The sequence below is a fragment of the Henckelia pumila genome, chromosome 2 (assembly GCF_033568475.1).
Source record: "Henckelia pumila isolate YLH828 chromosome 2, ASM3356847v2, whole genome shotgun sequence".
NCBI classification, from domain to species: domain Eukaryota; kingdom Viridiplantae; phylum Streptophyta; class Magnoliopsida; order Lamiales; family Gesneriaceae; genus Henckelia; species Henckelia pumila.
In genome coordinates, this window is record NC_133121.1 from 92,306,757 (window position 1) to 92,329,639 (window position 22,883).

At 43.2% G+C, this 22,883-nt stretch overlaps 1 protein-coding gene across 1 annotated transcript; it reads right to left on the bottom strand.

Annotated features, from left to right (window-relative positions):
- Positions 1-1,173: 1,173 nt before the first annotated feature.
- Positions 1,174-22,681, bottom strand: LOC140877920 (uncharacterized). The gene is made up of 3 exons (XM_073281523.1): positions 22,421-22,681; positions 3,014-3,267; positions 1,174-2,938 (listed from the first exon to the last, which is right to left on the bottom strand). Exons 1-3 carry the CDS (start codon positions 22,679-22,681, stop codon positions 1,174-1,176), a joined length of 2,280 nt encoding a protein of 759 aa, XP_073137624.1.
- Positions 22,682-22,883: the final 202 nt, after the last annotated feature.

Consider the following 22,883-nt stretch of genomic DNA (forward strand, 5'->3'; position numbering starts at 1 on the left):
TACCCCGACTTCCCAAGCCCGTTGCATCCCAGCTATCACAGCCTCATATTCAGCTTCGTTGTTGGAGGCCTGGAAATCCAGCTTTACGGCTATCTCGATTTTCTCCTGGGTAGGTGAGATCAGGATGACCCCTACACCACTGCCTCCAACACCACTGGCTCCATCTACAAAAACCCTCCATACTTCCTCTTGGCCAAAAGTGGCCACCTCTGTCAAAAAATCGGATAAAGCCTGGGCTTTGATGGCTTTACGCGGCTGGTATTCAATGTCATATTCTCCCAACTCCACCGACCATTTTACGAGACTCCCCGAGGCATCCAGATGAGTCATGATTCGCACTAGGAGGCTATTAGTAAGAACATTTACCGGGTGAGACAAGAAATAAGGTCTCAATTTCTGGGCTGTTATTACCAGAGCCAGGGCCATCTTCTCAATCTCCGTATATCTAACTTCCGCCCCCTTCAAAGCATGACTGACGTAGTACATAGGCCTCTGATCTCCCTTTTCCTCTTTTATTAAAATAGTGCTGATCGCCTTCTCAGTAGTAGACAGATATATCCACAATCTTTCCCCTGGCTCTGGCTTAACCAAGATAGGCAAGCTAGACAGATGCTCCTTCAACTCCTGAAAGGCCTGCTCGCACTGCTCAGTCCAGCCAAACCTCTGGGCTTTCCGCAACACTTGGAAAAAATGATAGCTGCGGTGAGCCGACCGAGCTATAAATCGAGCCAGGGCTGTAATCCGGCCGGTCAATCGCTGTACCTCCTTGATAGATGTTGGCAAAGGCATTTCCCGCAACAGCTTCAATTTTTCTGGGTTGACTTCTATCCCACGTTCAGTTACCATGAACCCCAGAAACTTGCCACTTTTCACCCCAAACATACACTTGGCCGGATTCAACTTGATCCCATACCGCCGAACTGTGGCAAAAGTTTCCTCCAGGTTGGGTATAAAACAATCCCGGGTCCTGAACTTCACCAATATATCATCCACATATACCTCCACGTTTCGACCCACCTGTTCCCGGAACACTCTGTCCATCATCCGCTGATACGTAGCCCCTGCATTTTTTAGACCAAATGGCATAACCACGTAACAGAAAGTACCTCTCGAGGTGATAAAACTGACTTTGTCTTGATCTTACAGGGCTAAAGGAATTTTATGGTAGCCCTGTTATGCATCCATAAAGCTCAGCAATTCACACCCGGATGTGGAATCCACCAATTGGTCAATCCGGGGTAAAGGATAACAATCCTTGGGGCAGGCTTTATTTAAATCCCGGAAATCCACACACATCCGCCACTTCCCAGTAGCTTTTGGTACCAGCACTACGTTGGACAACCAAGTAGGAAATTGTACTTCTTTGATGTGTTCGGCCCGCAGTAGCTCTTGAACCTGCTCCGCTATCACTTTATCCTTCTCAGCCCCGAAATGCCTCTTCTTTTGTAATACAGGCCGGGCTCCAGAGATGATGTTGAGTTTGTGCTTTGCAACATGAGATGAAACTCCCATCAAATCGCCCTGAGCCCAGACGAACACATCCTTATTCTGAATGAGGCAAACTTTCAATGTTTCAGCCAACCTTGCTTCTAAGTCCCGGGCTATTTTAACAGACTTCTCTGTTTGCCCGAGCTCCAGCTCCACCTCTTCATACTCACCTTTAGACTCCTCCACAGAACATACTTCTCTTCCCCCCTGGGCTCCTTCCTTCCCACTCTGTCTTGCCCTCTTGTAATCTACCTTCACTGTCTCGGCATAGCATTTTCGGGAAGAAGGTTGATCTCCTCGGACTTCTCCAACCTTATCTTCCACTGGGAATTTGATCTTTTGATGGTAAGCTGAGGCCACGGCTTTGAAAGAATTCATAGCCGGCCTCCCCAAGATGACATTATAAGAAGAGGGTGCTTCTACTAATGTGAATCTTGTCATGACCGTCCTCTTCTCATCTCCTGACCCTAAGGTTATGGGCAGCAACATTTCCCCTTGGGGTTGAACGGTGTGCCCTGCAAAACCATATAAGGCAGTTTTTACCGGGCTCAACTCATACCCATGCAGATCTATCTGCTCGAATGCTTCTTGAAAAAAGACGTTTACTGAGCTTCCCGAGTCGAAAAACACCCTTCGAACATCATAATTGGCGATCCGAGCTTGTATAAGCAAGGCGTCATTATGTGGTAAGTTTACTCCTTCCAGGTCTTGGGATCCGAATGTGATGATTGGCCCTGAACCCTGTCGCCCTTCCTCCACCCCTAAACTTTCCCTCCGACTCCAGGCCTTCCTAGCCCGGTTCGAATCTCCGTCAGTAGATCCTCCTGATATCATGTTAATGATACCTTTGGCTGGCCCATCTCCTGATGTCTTGTCCTTTTTTGCATGATCCATTTCTTGTTTCCCTTTTTCCCGAGAGCTGGTGACATCCCGGGGAGAAACCAGTGTCTGTGACCCCCGAAGCCAAGGCACACTTTGGGGCTTTTTCGGAACCGGCTTACCATCTCTAACATAAGGTAGCTGATGTCTCTGCTGCAGAGTTCGGCATTCACTGGTGTCATGAGTGCACTCCTGATGAAGCGCACAGTACTTCCAGAACTTCTCCCTAGAAACAGGGGTCTGGGTCGCAACTCTCTCTTCGCACACGTGAACAGCCCTATCTCGGGTCCCTCGGTGCGGAGCATACCGGGATAACCGCCCCATGGGATCATGGCTTTCTCTACTTCTTCCTTGTTCTCGGCCTCCCTCCCGCCGAGTTACCTCCTTCTTCTGCCTCTGAGCTTCCTCCATTTTAATGTATTTTTCAGCCTGAGCCAGCAAATCTTCGAAAGTCCGGGGTGCTTTCTTCACTAGTGATTTGAAAAATTCCGCTTCCCGAAGACCTTGAGTGAAGGCCGTGATCTTGGTCTCCTGGGCACAGGTCGGGACCTCCAAAGCGATCTTGTTGAACCTTTTGATATAGGTTCATAGAGACTCCTCTCCTGACTGTTTTGCTTCAAATAGGCTATAGGCAGTTTTCCTATACCTCTTGCTACTGCCGAAGTGCTGCAAAAACACTTGCTTGAATTCTGCAAAGGATCGAACAATTTGGGGCTCCAACTTCTCAAACCATCTTTGGGCAGAATCCACCAAAGTGGTTAAGAAGACTTTGCACTTGATCTTATCCCCATAGCAATGTAACATAGCTACATTCTCAAACCGAGCCAGGTGCTCCTCTGGGTCCGTGCTCCCATCATACTCCCGGATTTTTGCCGACTTGTAATTTAATGGCAAGGGTTCCTGTAACGCCCCGTTTTTATCTTAAATGAGTTTATTTGAGTTAATCGGAGATTTCAGAGTTCTCGAGCCGACTTGATTTTGATCAGGGTCCTTTTTGCAAATTTTGGAAATTTTAGGGACTAAAATGCAAATATGGGATTTTATATATTATCTACACTTAGATTTTTATTTGAGAAGTCTCCTCTTCCTCCCCAAACCGTGAAGAACCATTGAAGCTTGGGGAAACGCCTTTCAAGCTTTTCTAATCTCGGTTTCCGGTCGATCCGTCCGTTAGAAATTATTTCTGAAGGCAGATTAGCGATCACGGCAACGAGAACTTCGTTATATCGTAAGTTCTTCTTCGATCCGACGTATTCTAGTTTTTGGATGTTGTTAGAATCGTTCTAGATTCGAGTATGTTGTTCTCTTCAGAGTTCTGATCGTTTATTATCTGTCGGTTTTGAATTAGAGCGACGCCCGGATTTGTTATGATTTTTGGAAGCCATTTTTGAAAATGTGGTTTTGCGATTTGTTGGAATTGCCTTGATATGGGTGTATTGGCTTTGATATGAGTTTTTATCAATATTGAACTGCTGTCTGCGTTTCCGGTTTGTTCAGTTATAGCCGTTATGCCGCCGGTTTGAGTTTTAGATATTTGAACCGTTTTTGGGTTGTTGGACTTTTGCTTGAGTTGAACGTTGTTGTTGATCACTTTTTGTCTCCGTACAGATTCGTTTGGAGTTTGTGAAACCAGTGTTAATCAGCCTTTTGATCGTCAAGAGATTGGACGAAGAACGGTAAAGAGATTCGCCTTGAACCGTTGTTGTTGTTTAGATTGTATAGCTTTTGATACAATCTTTCGTTGTAGCTTAGCCAAAGTTGGAGCTACTGGATTGAAAGGTAAAAGCAGTCATCGTAGCGGGATAGCATACTCGGACTGTTGGTTCTCGAGTTTCCCTTTTCAAATCTCACATATTGCATCGATACTTGTTCTAGCATGTGGAACTTGTATTTTGTTGATTGATTGAGTTTTGTTATGTGGCTTATGTTTATGTTTCTATTATGCATTCATCTTGAGCCTACTTTGATTTCAGCGGGCAGAACCGCCCTTTTTGTTTAGACGTTTGGGAACTATGACTGAGTGGCCTAGGTTGTAGTATTTCGCCTAGTGCTAGCATACTCATTATGGTTGCTCAAAGTCTAGAGGAGTGGGATACGTGGCACCACCTCGATTGGGAGAGTCGGTGAGTCGTTACGTGGTCTCATCCTCGGGATCCCAAAAGCAGAGCAGCACTCCCTTGTTTATCAGAATTGATATCCTGGTTTTAAAGACATGCATATCATTAGCTTCGACTTGAATATGTTGTTTTGATAGCATGTTGTATATTCATTACTTGTTATGTTGTTTTTACTGGGAATGTCATTCTTACCGGTTTATCCTGCTGTTGCTTTGTTTTGTATGTGTACTTGGCAACAGGTGGGGCAGAACCAAGTCAGCAAAGGCCTGGTTAGCAACAAGAGGGAGAGCTAGTAGTGAGACTCGGTTTAGATATCGTGTCAGCATGTCTACCTAGTTGTATTTGAACATGTTTAGATATCGAACTTCGTTATGTTATTGTATTGTTTATGCGAGCTGTGTTGAAAGTTTGTCGTTACAAATCCAATACTTTTGAGCGGTTGTGTAACCCTAGAATTTCATGTATTAGTTGGAGAACTTGTGATTGTAATGCATGATAAAATGTTGTTGGTTTTGGACTCAAGTTCTAGCATGATTTCTGCTGTTTTGCTCTGTTTCTGTCACCGCTCGATCCGCAAGATCTTGCGGATCGAGCGAGGGCAAGCTGTGCAGTCCTCTGTTTCAAATTTTTGTGGCTCGCTCGATCTGCAAGATCTTGCGGATCGAGCGAGGGCTGGGTTTTCCGGGCAGTAGCTTTGGCAAAAGTTGCTCGCTCGATCTGCAAGATCATGCGGATCGAGCGAGGTACTATTTTTTTTTTAAAAAAAAATTCTTTTAATTGCTTTAACCTTTGGTTATTGTTTGTCTTAGTATTGTTTAATCCCAAGATTAGATGTTTAGAATCGAGGTCTCACATTACGTGGTATCAGAGAGTTAAGATTCTTGGTCGAACTAGAGTGAGCGGGTAGATCGAGTCTGCGTGTATTGGCTCCTCGCATGTGTTTGAATTATTTTAACTGTGTACTTAATTCCATGCGAGCATGCTTTATTATTGAGAATTATTGAATTACATGGTTATGTGATTTAATTTATAAAGCATGATCTACTTGAGATATAACTGTTTCTGTTATCGACTGGTATCCGGTATTCCAAGCAGTTGTAAGGGCACTGATTGTAGCGATTGAGATATCTCGTGTCCTAACCTTTGATTATCAGATGGGTCCTCGTCGAGTGATAAACAGAAACACACCGCCAGTTATCCCTGCAACTGAGCAAGCTAGAACTGAAGTTGATCAGTTGGATGCTTCAGCGACTCCTATGGAAACCTTGCTGAAGAGGTTTCAGTCGTTCAATCCGCCGTTGTTGATGGGTTCAGAAAATCCAGTTGACTGTGAGAGTTGGTTGTATGATATGGATCAGTTGTTTGATTTCATTGACTATACAGATGACCGCCGAATCAGGTTAGTAATTCATCAGCTGCGTGGTGTTGCTAAGAGCTGGTGGATCATGATAAAGAAAGCATTTGAGAGTAGAGGTACAGAGGTTACTTGGACTCTTTTTAAATCTGATTTTTATAAGCGGTTTTTCCCTATCTCGTATCGCAAAGATAAGGGAGCAGAGTTTGCCAACCTGAGGCAAGGGAATCTGAACATTGAAGAGTATGTGGCTAAATTTGATAGTCTGTTGCGTTTTGCGCCGCTAATTGCCGGAGATGAAGAAGCTAAGGCAGATCAGTTCATCAATGGTTTGAACCTCGACGTCTTCACGTTGGTAAATACCAATAGGCCTAACAACTTTGTGGATGCCATGAATCACGCAAAGGGAGAAGAAGCAGGCTTGTGGAGGCAAAGAGGTAACCAGGTAGCACCTCAGCAACAGAGGCAGTATCAGAACCCACCATCTCAGTATCAGAATCAGCCACCGCAGCATCAGAACCAGCAGCAAAGGTATGAAGGTGGAAATAGTGGGGGAAACAGAAAGGATCAGTACAAGGCAAGAGGTAAGCAGTTCAAAAGGCAGGGGAACAGTTCGTCCAGTTCCAGTGGTTTGAAGCAATTCGGTTCAGGACCGAGTTCTGGGTCATCATCCTTGTACTGCAGCAAGTGTGGAGGAAGACACTCACCGGATCAGTGTGTGGGAGTCTTTGGTAATTGTAACACCTATCAGCAACCGAGACACTTCTCTAAGGTGTGCCCTCAGCATAACAGAGATAGAGCTCAGAGTGGGAGTTCGTCTAGACCTGCAGCTCAGCCTGAGAGGCAGTATTCTGCAGTGCACTCTTTCCAGCCTCAGCAGCAGAACAGACAGGGAGGTAACTCTAGTACGAACCAGCCTCCGAGACAGCAAGCACGTGTCTTTGCTCTGACAAAGGATCAGGCTCAGGCAGCACCTGATGATGTTATAGCAGGTAACTGTTCGATTTTTGGTCATTCTGCTCATAATTTGATAGATACAGGTGCTTCCCATTCCTTTATCTCTGAGAAATTTGTATTATTGCATGCTTTGCCAACTGAATTGTTGCCTACAGTAGTAGCTGTTACTTTACCTTTGGGCGGAGGAATTGTTTCTGTCAGATTAGTCAGGAACAGTGAGCTCTGTTTTGAGGGAAATTTTCTAGAATTCGACTGTATTGTGCTTGGACTGTCAGATTTTGATTGTATTGTCGGTATAGATGCTTTAACCAAGTACAGGGCAACAGTCGATTGTTTTCTGAAAGTTGTCAGGTTCAGACCTGAAATGGCAGACAAGTGGAAATTATTTGGTAAGGGTTCTCGATCTAGAATTCCTTTGATTTCAGTGTTATCTATGACTCGTTTGCTACAGAAAGGTGCAGAAGGATTTTTGGTGTATGCAGTTGATGTACTGAAATCTAGCCCAACTTTGGTAGATTTACCGGTGGTTAGAGAATTTGCTGATGTGTTCCCGGAAGATGTTCCTGGTTTGCCACCTATTCGAGAAATCAAATTCAGCATTGACTTAGTGCCAGGTACTCAACCTATCTCTAAAGCTCCGTATCGTATGGCACTTATTGAATTGAGAGAGTTGAAGGAGCAGCTTGAGGATTTGATTGCCAAGGGATACATCAGACCTAGTGTATCACCTTGGGGTGCTCCTGTGCTTTTTTCGGAAGAAGGATGGTTCTATGCGGCTCTGTATCGACTACCGCCAATTGAATCAGGCTACAGTTAAGAACATGTATCCTTTACCCCGAATAGATGACCTTTTTGATCAGCTGCAGGGTTCTTCTGTCTATTCTAAGATTGATTTGAGGTCAGGTTATCACCAGTTGAGAGTGCGAGAGGAAGATGTTCCTAAGACCACATTCAGAATGAGGTACGGTCACTTTGAGTTTATAGTCATGCCATTCGGTTTGACTAATGCTCCAGCGATTTTTATGGGATTGATGAACCGTATCTTTTAGCGCTATCTAGATGAGTTCGTCATTATCTTCATCGATGATATTCTTATCTATTCAAAGAACCGTACTGACCATGCAGAGCACTTGAGGATCATCTTGCAGATCTTACGAGTGGAGCAGTTGTTTGCCAAGCTGTCGAAATGTGAATTCTGGCTAGATCGAGTTGTCTTTCTCGGTCATATTATTTCTGAAGATGGGATTTCTGTCGATCCCAGCAAGATTGAAGAGGTTATGAATTGGCCTAGACCTACTTCAGTGCCAGAGATCCGAAGCTTCATGGGTTTAGCTGGTTATTACCGTCGTTTCATCGAGGGTTTCTCGTCTATTGCCAAGCCAATTACCCAGCTGACTCAGAAGAATGCGCCTTTTGTTTGGAATCCAGATTGTGAGGCTAGCTTTGTTGATCTGAAGAGGAGACTGACCAGTGCTCCAATTCTTTCTATTCCGAAGGATACTGGAGGTTTCACAGTCTATTGTGATGCTTCTAACCGAGGCTTGGGTTGTGTTCTTATGCAGCATAAGCATGTGATAGCGTATGCATCGAGGCAGCTGAAACCGCATGAGACTCGTTATCCGGTTCATGACCTTGAACTAGCTGCGATTGTATTTGCTTTGAAGATCTGGCGTCACTATCTTTATGGTGAGTCTTTCGAGATTTTTTCTGATCATAAGAGTCTTAAGTACTTGTTTTCACAGGCAGAGCTGAATATGAGACAGAGAAGATGGTTAGATCTGTTGAAAGATTTTGACTGCGAAATCAAGTATTATCCCGGAAAGTCGAATGCAGTTGCAGATGCCTTGAGCCGAAAGCTATGTTCTTTATCTCTTTCTACTATTGGTGTTTCTCAGTTGATCGATGATTGTTGCACTTCTGGTTTAGAGTTTGAAACAGATAGGGAGACTATCAGAGTGTTTGCTATTCAAGCCGAACCGGAGTTGTTTGTTGCAATCAGAAAAGCACAGAATTCTGAGCCGAGCATTCAGGTTTCAGTAGAGAAAGTCAGATCTGGGAATCAGTCTGAATTCCAGGTTAGAGATGATGTACTGTATGTAAATAACCGTATTGTTGTGCCTGATATTTCGGAATTGAGACAGCGTATTCTCCGAGAGGCTCATTGCAGTCGGTTTAGTATTCATCCTGGAGGTCGTAAGATGTACAACGATCTGAAGATTCAGTTTTGGTGGAAGAGAATGAAGAGCCACGTAGCGAGGTTTGTATCTCGGTGTTTGAATTGTCAGCAGGTGAAAGCAGAACGGAAGCTACCAGGAGTCTGTTGCACAGTCTATCTGTTCCTGAATGGAAGTGGGATCACATTTCCATGGATTTCGTCACGAGGATACCACGATCCGTTCGAGGATGCGATGCCATTTGGGTAGTGATCGACCGATTGACGAAGTCTGCTTGTTTTATTCCATACAGGATGACGTATCGTCATGATCAGATGGCTGAGTTGTATGTTAGCAATGTTGTGAGATTGCATGGTGTGTCGAAGTCGATCGTTTCAGACAAAGACCCTAGATTCACTTCGCACTTCTGGCACAGTCTTCAGGAGGCACTTGGTACTCGATTGCATCTTAGTACAACTTATCATCCTCAGACTGATGGACAGTCAGAGCGGACTATCCAGACGTTAGAGGATATGCTGCGAGCGGTAGTGCTAGACTTTGGCACTAGTTGGCAGGATTCTTTGCCTCTTGTTGAATTTTCATACAACAACAGCTTCCAAGCGAGTATCGGTATGGCGCCTTTTGAGGCATTGTACGGTAAGAAATGCCGATCTCCGCTGTTTTGGGTTGATTTGTCCGAGTCACCAGATTTGGGGCCGGAAATGCTTCGAGATATGGCAGAGCAGGTTAAGATCATTCAGACCAGAATGAAGTCAGCTCAAGATAGACAGGCGAAGTATGCGAACGTCAGACGTAGACCTCTGAGTTTTGAGCAGGGAGACCGTGTATTTCTTAAGATTTCTCCTTTCAGAGGCTGTAACACCCGGTATTTTAAATACGTGAATTCGCATGCATAATTAGGAAATTTATTTATTTAGAATTTTAGATTATGGGTTAAATAATTATGTGGAATTATTTGTGCATGATTTAATTTATTTTTAAGCACTTAACCCATAATTGGTGATTTTATGATTTTTAGTATTTAATTGTTTTTGATCGCGTAGACGGGACCGTGGACGGACGAAATGACAGCTTTCTATCCAAATTATTTTATGAGTCTTTTTAGAGCCCAAAAATATTATTTTGAGTTTTATTTCCTCAAAATTTTTAGTATTTAATTTTGTATAATTTTAGGAGTCCGTTTTTATTCAAAATAAGCCAAAATAATGACTTTTTAGTATTTTTAAAATTCCCTTAATTTTTAATTTCGGGATTTATGTTTGATAGTAGATTATTTTGTATTTTTAAGAGTTTAAAATTTTACATTTTATGTATATTACTAATCTAATTAAATGATATTATCTATCTAACTAATTTTAATTATTTTAAAAAAACCAAAACTTAACCTAATCTACCCAACCCCTCACCCGATTACCCTCACTCAGCCGACACCCATCCTCCATCATCTTCTTCATCGATCCATCAGCCGGTTGTATGCATTTGTTCTTGTGTTTCTTGATCATGTTCACGTTTGGTTTGCCATGGTTGTGTCTAGGCTGCTGGTAACGGTCCCTAGGTTGCCTAAGGTGAGTCTAGGTTCGAATGGCTCGAGTGGCTCGAACCAAACGAGCCCTGACTTGGAGCTAAGAGGCGATCGGCCAAGGGGGGACGTAGGTTAGGGTTCTCGGGAAGGGCTTGGTTCGGCTAGGGGCTGGGCTGCATGGTTTGGGTTCAGGGGCTAGGTTCGAACCGCCCAGACGTGGGCTACGTCTGGGCTGCGGCGCTCCGGCCAGGGGCGGCCGGAGCAGGCCGGCAGCAGCCAAGGAGTGGCTGCTGCTCACGACCGCAGCCGAGACGAGAAAAGGGGGTGCGACGGGTTTAGGGTTAGGGTTGGTTCCGGGTCGGGTCTATGGCCTGGGTCGGGTCAATAGTGTGGTGGGTCGGGTTAAGTTGGTTCGGGTCCGGGTTAGGTGGGCCGAACTCGAGTCTTTTTAATTTTAAAGTATTTTATGATTTAATTGGTTTTTGGGCCAATTAATTTGAAATAAAATGATTTGGGTTCCATTTAATTATTTGGGTTAAATTTAATTATTATTGGGCTTAATTAAATTAATTAAGTGAGTCCACTAATTTTTATGGGCCTTGGGGGCCCATGGAAGTTATTGGGCCAATCTTTGGGCTTTAGGGCCCATTGGGCCAGAATAAGTTGTTATTGGGCCAGGAGTGTTTTAATGGGCTTTAATTAATTAATTGGGCTTAGAAATGTAATGTTGGGCTTAATTATGTTAATGGGCCAGTCTCAGTGTTAATGGGCCAGATTTAAGTAAATGGGCTTGAGTGTTAGGGCCAGCAGTCAGTACAATCCATGAGAAATTTGCATGTGTCCTGATTATATATTTAATTATTTTTATACATTGAAGTTATTTTTTTTATATTTATATGTTAGTATGAAATTAAATATATATGAAGGACACACATTTTATTTAAGTGCATGCATTCATGAAATAATTTTATGCATGATTTAATGTATAAGGTTGAGCAAAAGAAAATATTTTATGTTAGAAGTTTAAGTAGTGTGACAATTTGAGGGGGATTTGTCCCCATATGTGAACTATTGAAGGGCAGTTTACTGCCAATTTAAGAGGTGATTCGTCACCGCCACGTACGTTGGTTTCCACGCTGATCAGTATTTAATGTATGATTTAAGGTTACACTATGGATACAACCATGCGATGTTAGAAATTATTTTGCTCAACAATGTATGTATTATTTATGTTATGCTATTTAAGTTAATTTAAGTTATGTTATGTCATGATATTTTTAAGCATGCTCATTCATGTATATGTTATGTATTAGTATTAAAGTGATTTAAATTATTTTAAACCTTTGTTATGTTAGCATGTTGGGCCTCTAAGCTCACTCCACTGGTATGGTGCAGGTGAGTACGTAGAGGATGACGTAGTACCCACCGGCGGCGAGGACATATGAGCGGACATGCAGTGATCCCCGTGACCGTTGTCTGAGTCTTTATGCATGTCTCGAATTTTTAGCATGTTACATTTTAATTATTTTTAGTGGTTGTGATTCGGGATATTTTATTTATGTAATTTTCAGTGCATGCAAAACTTTAATTTATTTCACTTTTTGTCAGTATTTTATTTAACGCATGACTTAGATATTTAAATTATGAAATGTTAAGTTTTCGATTTGTTGCATTATTTTTATTCAAGTTATTTATTTTTAAATCTATTTATTCTGTGCATATATGTATGGGCATGTATGTACATATTTTTACTTAGAAAAAAAAAATTCCGCATATTTATTTATTTATTATTTAGAGAATTAGGGTCGTTTCAGTTGGTATCAAAGCACGGTCCTTGGAGGGGTCATTACTGCTATGCAAGCTCAGAAATCCACGCTACCGGTCTGTAAGTTTTAATTGCTTTTAGTATGATCTAGTAGTATCATGTTTAAGACTTAAGTACTTATGTTAGCAGAAAATTTTTAGTACTTAGTTATGCATGACGATTTATGTAAAGAAATATGTGGTGGTGCAGAATGCCTCCCAGACCGATGAACAGACATGGGGAATCTACACCTCCACCTCCACCTCCACCTCCGCAGAACCCACTTGCAGCATTGGAGCAGGCCAATGCTACTTTGATGGCAGGGGTTACTGCTCTGTTAGAGCAGCAAGCTTCACGTCCCAGAATGTCCCATGAGGAGGACGTAGCTGAGCGGTTCCAGAAGAAGGGGCCGAAGGAGTTCCTTGGTACCACCGATCCATTGGTGGCTGAGGGGTGGATTCGTTCTTTGGAGTCCATCTTTGCATATATGGGGATCACAGATGCGGACAGGGTGAACTGTGCGACGTATATGTTGAGGGGAGATGCAGCTCTTTGGTGGGAGGGTGCTGCCAGGGGAGTACACCTCCCTACACTGTCTTGGGCGGAGTTCAGGCGTGTCTTCTACGCCAAGTATTTCACGGAGGATGTGAGGAGTCGCATGATCCGGGATTTTATGAGTCTCCGGCAGAGGGACAGGTCAGTGGTGGAGTACGTGAGCCAGTTCGAGAGGGGCTGTCATTTTGTGCCTCTGATTGCAGACAGTTCACCGGAGAAGATGAGGCAGTTTGTGGAGGGACTGAGAGCGGATATTAAGCACGACGTACGTATGATGGACGTCGCTACATATGAGGCGGCAGTTAGTAGAGCACTGAGGTCAGAGGAGGGTAGGAGAGAGATGCAGCGAGAGCATCAGGGGAAGAGACGGTTTCAGTCGGGGTATCAGCGACCATCTTCGCAGCCTCCTGCGAAGAAGCCGTTTACTGGGCCGGCTAAGGGCCCGAATCCGCAGCAGAGGCCGCAGCAGCAGAGGCCACATCAGCAGAGGGGCGGGGCCCCTAATGCTATAGGTTTTCCTACTTGCCCAAAGTGTCAGAAGATGCATTCGGGACCTTGTCTGTTGGGAGCAGGAGTTTGTTACCACTGCAGGGAGCCAGGGCATCAGATAGCTAACTGTCCGAGGAAGAAGAACACGGCTGGTAGAGTGTTCGTCATGCAGGCGGAGGAGGCAGACCCAGACACCTCCTTGATCACCAGTATATCTTATCCCTAGAATTTTATAATTTTCCCTTTAGTTTAAAATCTCGTTTTCTTGCGAAATTGTTGTTATTTGGGTTACCTATCTGCATGTTAGAATAAGAAGCATGTTTTACTTGTGATTAGAATTAAGGGTTATTAGTGTCTTGTTGGGGGAAAGTTTAGTAGTGGCATGAAATTGTTGGGATTCTTCTGCATGCAGGGAGAATTCTAGTTGGAGGTAACTCCACGTTTGCGTTGCTAGATTTAGGGGCTACGCATTCGTTTATCTCCCTAGAGTTCATCAGACGGATAGGCATCACACCGGAGATTGCCAACAGTGGTTATGATGTCACTATGCCGTCAAGACAGATTATTACTACCTCTAGTGTCATCCGAGAGCTGGAGTTAGAGCTACAAGGACACTCCATTCGCGCAGATGTAGTGGTTTTGCCGTTAAGCGGCTTTGATTTGATATTGGGTATGGACTGGTTGACAGTCAATGGAGCTTCGATTGATTTTCGTCGTAGGTCAGTGTCAGTGAAACCGTCAGGAGGCGACCCGTTTACTTTCCATGCATCTCAGAACAGTGATTTTCCTCAGGTGATATCTCTCATTCAGGCGAGAAAGTTGTTGAGACGGGGTTGCCAGGGGTTTCTAACGAGTATTGTCACGGCCTCAGAACCATCTAGCAGATCATTATCAGAGATAGAGGTGGTTCGTGACTTTCCAAATGTCTTACCGGAGGATGTTGCAGGAATTCCACCAGTGAGAGATGTGGAGTTCAGCATTGACTTAGTGCCAAACACCGTGCCTATCTCTAGGGCACCATACAGACTTGCTCCTACCGAGATGAAAGAGTTGAAGGAGCAGATACAGGAATTATTAGAGAAAGGCTTTGTTCGTCCTAACTTTTCTCCATGGGGAGCTCCAGTGTTATTTGTGAAGAAGAAGGATGGCAGTATGAGACTGTGCATCGATTATCGAGAGCTCAATAGGGTCACAGTAAAGAATAAGTACCCACTGCCGAGGATAGAGGACTTATTTGATCAGTTGCAGGGAGCTTCGGTGTTCTCCAAGATCGACCTGCGATCTGGTTACCATCAGCTGCGAGTTAGAGAGGCAGATGTGTCCAAGACTGCTTTCCGGACACGTTATGGGCATTACGAGTTCTTGGTGATGCCATTTGGGTTGACCAATGCTCCAGCGGTTTTCATGGATCTCATGAACCGGGTATTTCAGCCGTATCTTGATCAGTTCATCATAGTTTTCATTGATGATATCTTGATCTACTCTAGGAGCGTTGAGGAGCATAGGCAGCATCTACAGACAGCCTTGCAGACTTTGAGGGAGCATCGTTTGTATGCCAAGTTCAGCAAGTGCGAGTTTTGGCTCGAGCATGTGGCATTTCTTGGCCACATTATTTCGAGAGATGGGATTGCAGTGGATCAGTCAAAGGTTAAGGCAGTGCAGAAATGGGGTATTCCGAAGAATGCTTCGGAGATTCGCAGTTTCCTGGGTTTGGCAGGATATTATAGGAAGTTCATCAAGGGTTTTTCCTCTATTGCTGTACCCTTGACTTCCTTAACCAAGAAGAACGCGAAGTTTATCTGGAGTTCAGACTGTCAGAGGAGCTTCGATCAGCTGAAGGAAGCACTCACTACTGCACCGGTGTTAGCGGTGACAGTACCATACGAGGAGCTAGTGGTGTACACCGACGCGTCTAAGCTGGGTTTAGGCGCAGTACTTATGCAGTGTGGCAAGATTATTGCGTATGCGTCGAGGCAGCTGAAGATTCATGAGCAGAATTACCCGACGCATGACTTGGAGTTAGCAGCAGTGGTTTTCGCTTTGAAAATCTGGAGGCACTATCTGTATGGCGAGAAGTGCAAGATTTTCACTGATCACAAGAGCCTCAAGTACTTCTTCACTCAGAAGGAGTTAAACATGAGGCAACGGAGATGGTTGGAGTTGGTAAAGAATTATGACTGTGACATTAGCTACCATCCGAGTAAAGCTAATGTAGTAGCAGATGCTTTGAGTCGGAAGTCGTCAGTGGTATCATGTTTGACAGTACAGTTTCCACTACAGAGCGAGATTCAGAGATTTGACTTGGAGTGTTATTCGAGTGGTCATGCACCGAGCTTGTCAGTGTTGACGGTGCAGCCAGTTCTGCGAGATCGGATCAGGGATGGACAGTCTACTGATGAGGAGTTGCAGCGATGGAGACAGAGAGATGAGGCCAAGGGTAATCTTCTGTATACAGTTGTGGATGGCATTGTTCAGTACCGTGATAGGATGTGGGTACCGAACGTCGATCAGTTGAGAGCTGAGATTTTAGCAGAGGCTCACACATCTCCGTACTCCATTCACCCCTGAAGTACGAAGATGTACAAAGATTTGCAGCTATTGTATTGGTGGCCCGGGATGAAGAGAGACATCGGGAGAGTGGTGTCAGAGTGCTTGACTTGTCAGCAAGTCAAGGCAGAGCATCAGCGTCCAGCAGGACTTCTTAGACCTCTTCCTATTCCGGAGTGGAAATGGGAGAATATTACGATGAACTTTGTGGTTGGCTTACCGAGGAGTGCCAGAGGTTGCACAGCGATTTGGGTGATTGTGGATAGACTCACCAAGTCAGCTCATTTCTTGCCGGTGAGGACTACTTACTCATTGACACAGTATGCAGAGCTTTACATCAAGGAGATTGTTAGGTTGCATGGCATACCAGTGTCGATTGTGTCAGACAGAGATCCAAGATTCACATCCGCGTTTTGGAAGATTCTGCACACAGCTTTGGGGACTAGACTTTTGTTCAGCACAGCATTCCATCCCCAAACAGATGGTCAGTCTGAGAGAGTGATCCAGGTTCTCGAGGATCTTCTGAGAGCTTGTGTCATCGATTTTCAGGGCTCGTGGGAGACTAGACTGCCATTAGTGGAGTTTACCTATAACAACAGTTTTTAGTCGTCTATAGGTATGGCTCCTTATGCAGCATTGTATGGTAGGAGATGCAGATCTCCTGTGCATTGAGATGAGGTTGGTGAGAGGATTTTACTTGGTCCTGAGATTGTGCAGCAGACAGCTGACATTGTGACTCAGATTCGGGATCGGATGAGGACTACTCAGAGTCGTCAGAAGAGTTATGCAGATACTCGACGACAAGATTTGGAGTTCGCTGTAGGTGATCACGTATTCCTGAAGGTGTCACCTATGAAGGGAGTAGTGCGGTTTGGCCGGAGAGGCAAGCTTAATCCGAGATATATAGGGCCATTCGAGATCTTGGAGAGAGTTGGCACGTTGGCCTACCGTTTAGCTCTACCACTAGGGCTTGCAGCAGTGCACAACGTTTTCCATGTATCCATGCTTCGGAGATATGTCTCCAACCCGTCGCATGTGTTGGATTTTGAGCCTCTTCAGTTGACACCGGAGTTAGCATTTGAGGAGAGGCCTATACGGATCTTGGCTAGGGAGGAGCGGAGGCTTAGGACGCGTGTCATACCGATGGTCAGAGTCCAGTGGCTGAATCACTCGGAGGAGGAAGCTACTTGGGAGACCGAGGCAGATATGAGGACTCGCTACCCGGAGTTGTTCGGGTAAGTACGTTAATTTCGAGGACGAAATCCAATTTAAGGGGGGGAGAATTGTAACACCCGGTATTTTAAATACGTGAATTTGCATGCATAATTAGGAAATTTATTTATTTAGAATTTTAGATTATGGGTTAAATAATTATGTGGAATTATTTGTGCATGATTTAATTTATTTTTAAGCACATAACCCATAATTGGTGATTTTATGACTTTTAGTATTTAATTGTTTTTGATCGCGTAGACGGGACCGTGGACGGACGAAATGACAGCTTTCTATCCAAATTATTTTATGAGTCTTTTTAGAGCCCAAAAATATTATTTTGAGTTTTATTTCCTCAAAATTTTTAGTATTTAATTTTGTATAATTTTAGGAGTCCGTTTTTATTCAAAATAAGCCAAAATAATGACTTTTTAGTATTTTTAAAATTCCCTTAATTTTTAATTTCGGGATTTATGCTTGATAGTAGATTATTTTGTATTTTTAAGAGTTTAAAATTTTACATTTTATGTATATTACTAATCTAATTAAATGATATTATCTATCTAACTAATTTTAATTATTTTAAAAAAACCAAAACTTAACCTAATCTACCCAACCCCTCACCCGATTACCCTCACTCAGCCGACACCCATCCTCCATCATCTTCTTCATCGAGCCATCAGCCAAGGAGGAAATCCATAGCCAACTTTTGAAGGTTTTTGGTCCGTTCGTCGTCCCGGAGCCCGTAAACGCGTCTATCTTCGTCGATTGAATTATCAAGGCATGATTCTTTCTCTTTTTTTGTACCATATCAGTTATTATGTGTGTGTGTGCGTGAGAATCAGAATTCCTTAGAAAATTTTCAGAAACAAAACGGGATCGGTTCGATTGTATGCATTTGTTCTTGTGTTTCTTGATCATGTTCATGTTTGGTTTGCCATGGTTGTGTCTAGGCTGCTGGTAACGGTCCCTAGGTTGCCTAAGGTGAGTCTAGGTTCGAATGGATCGAGTGGCGTGAGCCAAACGAGCCCTGACTTGGAGCTAAGAGGCGATCGGCCAAGGGGGGACGCAGGTTAGGGTTCTCGGGAAGGGCTTGGTTCGGCTAGGGGCTGGGCTGCATGGTTTGGGTTCAGGGGCTAGGTTCGAACCGCCCAGACGTGGGCTACGTCTGGGCGGCAGCGCTCTGGCCAGGGGCGGCCGGAGCAGGCCGGCAGCAGCCAAGGAGTGGCTGCTGCTCACGGCCGCAGCAGAGACGGGAAAAGGAGGGGCGACGGGTTTAGGGTTAGGGTTGGTTCCGGGTCGGGTCTATGGCCTGGGTCGGGTCAGTAGTGTGGTGGGTCGGGTTAAGTTGGTTCGGGTCTGGGTTAGGTGGGCCGGACTCGAGTCTTTTTAATTTTAAAGTATTTTATGATTTAATTGGTTTTTGGGCCAATTAATTTGAAATAAAATGATTTGGGTTCCATTTAATTATTTGGGTTAAATTTAATTATTATTGGGCTTAATTAAATTAATTAAGTGAGTCCACTAATTTTTATGGGCCTTGGGGGCCCATGGAAGTTATTGGGCCAATCTTTGGGCTTTAGGGCCCATTGGGCCAGAATAAGTTGTTATTGGGCCAGGAGTGTTTTAATGGGCTTTAATTAATTAATTGGGCTTAGAAATGTAATGTTGGGCTTAATTATGTTAATGGACCAGTCTCAGTGTTAATGGGCCAGATTTAAGTAAATGGGCTTGAGTGTTAGGGCCAACAGTCAGTACAATCCATGAGAAATTTGCATGTGTCCTGATTATATATTTAATTATTTTTATACATTGAAGTTATTTTTTTTATATTTATATGTTAGTATGAAATTAAATTAAATATATATGAAGGACACACATTTTATTTAAGTGCATGCATTCGTGAAATAATTTTATGCATGATTTAATGTATAAGGTTGAGCAAAAAAAAATATTTTATGTTGGAAGTTGAAGTAGTGTGACAATTTGAGGGGGATTCGTCCCCATATGTGAACTATTGAAGGGCAGTTTACTGCCAATTTAAGAGGTGATTCGTCACCGCCACGTACGTTGGTTTCCACGCTGATCAGTATTTAATGTATGATTTAAGGTTACACTATGGATACAACCATGCGATGTTAGAAATTATTTTGCTCAACAATGTATGTATTATTTATGTTATGCTATTTAAGTTAATTTAAGTTATGTTATGTCATGATATTTTTAAGCATGCTCATTCATGTATATGTTATGTATTAGTATTAAAGTGATTTAAATTATTTTAAACCCTTGTTATGTTAGCATGTTGGGCCTCTAGGCTCACTCCACTGGTATGGTGCAGGTGAGTACGTAGAGGATGACGTAGTACCCACCGGCGGCGAGGACATATGAGCGGACATGCAGTGATCTCCGTGACCGTTGTCTGAGTCTTTATGCATGTCTCGAATTTTTAGCATGTTACATTTTAATTATTTTCAGTGGTTGTGATTCGGGATATTTTATTTAAGTAATTTTCAGTGCATGCAAAACTTTAATTTATTTCACTTTTGGTCAGTATTTTATTTAACGCATGACTCAGATATTTAAATTATGAAATGTTAAGTTTTCGATTTATTGCATTATTTTTATTCAAGTTATTTATTTTTAAATCTATTTATTCTGTGCATATATGTATGGGCATGTATGTACATATTTTTACTTAGAAAAAAAAAAAATTTCCGCATATTTATTTATTTATTATTTAGAGAGTTAGGGTCTTTTCAGAGGCACTGTCAGATTCGGTAAGAGAGGAAAGTTATCTCCGAGATTCATCGGGCCGTATGAGATTCTCGAGAAGATAGGCGATCTCGCCTACAGACTTGCACTTCCTCCGTCTTTATCTGATATTCACGACGTTTTTCACGTCTCTATGCTGCGAAAGTATTATCCAGATCCTTCTCATATCCTTCAGCCTGAAGAAGCCGAGTTAGACGAGACTTTGAGCTACTTTGAGCAACCGATTCAGATCCTTGATCGGTAAGAAAAGCAACTCAAAACCAAGTTAATTCCGTTAGTGAAAGTGCAGTGGAGCTGTCACGGAGTCGAGGAAGCGACTTGGGAGACAGAGCTGACATGAGACAGCGATTTCCGGAGTTATTCGGATGACGTGAGTTCTTCTTACTGTCTTTAGTTCTTTATTATATCTTATGAGTTGTGGTTCTCGTTGATTTCGAGGACGAAATCTCTTCTTAGTGGGGGAGAATTGTAACGCCCCATTTTTATCTTAAATGAGTTTATTTGAGTTAATCGGAGATTTCAGAGTTCTCGAGCCGACTTGATTTTGATCAGGGTCCTTTTTGCAAATTTTGGAAATTTCAGGGACTAAAATGCAAATATGGGATTTTATATATTATCTACACTTAGATTTTTATTTGAGAAGTCTCCTCTTCCTCCCCAAACCGTGAAGCACCATTGAAGCTTGGGGAAACGCCTTTCAAGCTTTTCCAATCTCGGTTTCCGATCGATCCGTCCGTTAGAAATTATTTCTGAAGGCAGATTAGCGATCACGGCAACGAGAACTTCGTTATATCGTAAGTTCTTCTTCGATCCGACATATTCTAGTTTTTGGATGTTGTTAGAATCGTTCTAGATTCGAGTATGTTGTTCTCTTCAGAGTTCTGATCGTTTATTATCTGTCGGTTTTGAATTAGAGCGACGTCCGGATTTGTTATGAGTTTTGGAAGCCATTTTCGAAAATGTGGTTTTGAGATTTGTTGGAATTTCCTTGATATGGGTGTATTGGCTTTGATATGAGTTGTTATCAATATTGAACTACTGTCTGCGTTTCCGGTTTGTTCAGTTATAGCTGTTATGCCGCCGGTTTGAGTTTTAGAGATTTGAACCGTTTTTGGGTTGTTGGACTTTTGCTTGAGTTGAACGTTGTTGTTGATCACTTTTTGTCTCCGTACAGATTCGTTTGGAGTTTGTGAAGCCAGTGTTAATCAGCCTTTTGATCGTCAAGAGATTGGACGAAGAACGGTAAAGAGATTCGCCTTGAACCGTTGTTGTTGTTTAGATTATATAGCTTTTGATACAATCTTTTGTTGTAGCTTAGCCAGAGTTGGAGCTACTGGATTGAAAGGTAAAAGCAGTCATCGTAGCGGGATAGCATACTCGGACTGTTGGTTCTCGAGTTTCCCTTTTCAAATCACATATTGCATCGATACTTGTTCTAGCATGTGGAACTTGTATTTTGTTGATTGATTGAGTTTTTTTTATGTGGCTTATGTTTATGTTTCTGTTATGCATTCATCTTGAGCCTACTTTGATTTTAGCGGGCAGAACCGCCCTTTTTGTTTAGACGTTTGGGAACTATGACTGAGTGGCCTAGGTTGTAGTATTTCGCCTAGTGCTAGCATACTCATTATGGTTGCTCAAAGTCTAGAGGAGTGGGATACGTGGCACCACCTCGATTGGGAGAGTCGGTGAGTCGTTACGTGGTCTCATCCTCGGGATCCCAAAAGCAGAGCAGCACTCCCTTGTTTATCAGAATTGATATCCTGGTTTTAAAGACATGCATATCATTAGCTTCGACTTGAATATGTTGTTTTGATAGCATGTTGTATATTCATTACTTGTTATGTTGTTTTTACTGGGAATGTCATTCTCACTGGTTTATCCGGCTGTTGCTTTGTTTTGTATGTGTACTTGGCAACAGGTGGGGCAGGACCAAGTCAGCGAAGGCCTGGTTAGCAACAAGAGGGAGAGCTAGTAGTGAGACTCGGTTTAGATGTCGTGTCAGCATGTCTACCTAGTTGTATTTGAACATGTTTAGATATCGAACTTCGTTATGTTATTGTATTGTTTATGCGAGCTGTGTTGAAAGTTTGTCGTTACAAATCCAATACTTTTGAGCGATTGTATAACCCTAGAATTTCATGTATTAGTTGGAGAACTTGTGATTGTAATGCATGATAAAATGTTGTTGGTTTTGGACTCAAGTTCTAGCATGATTTCTGCTGTTTTGCTCTGTTTCTGTCACCGCTCGATCCGCAAGATCTTGCGGATCGAGCGAGGGCAAGCTGTGCAGTCCTCTGTTTCAAATTTTTGTGGCTCGCTTGATCTGCAAGATCTTGCGGATCGAGCGAGGGCTGGGTTTTTCGGGCAGTAGCTTTGGCAAAAGTTGCTCGCTCGATCCGCAAGATCATGCGGATCGAGCGAGGTACTATTTTCAAAAAAAAAAAATTCTTTTAATTGCTTTAACCTTTGGTTATTGTTTGTCTTAGTGTTGTTTAATCCCAAGATTAGATGTTTAGAATTGAGGTCTCACAGTTCCTCTATCACCTCCTGCGAAAAAGGGCAACCCAGAATCTTGATAGGCCAAGCCATTTTGGAACCCCCTTCTTCCAACTTCCGTACTTTCCTCCTAAGTTCATGCAACTCATCCGCCATGGAAGGCTGTATTGAGTGCATCCAAGAGCTTTCTTCTTCTTCTCCTTCTCTAACTTGGGCATTAGGGTTTGGATTACCCCGGTTCCTTTCTTCCTCCACTGTTATGTCCTTTGATTGTGGTTGCTTTGCAGCTATCAACGACTTCCGTATCATATCCTAAACATATGATTCGAACTGCTCCATAGGAATGGCAATGTTCCGGCCTTGCTGGTGGTCTCCAGGTGATGTTTGCTCATGAGAAGCCATATCTACGTCTATAGAACAAGCTTCCCACTGACGGCGCCAATGATGATGGTTTATCAAACCGGGGCCCAGGTTGTCAGGGTAGTGAAGTGGGCCTGACGTGATGACCGGG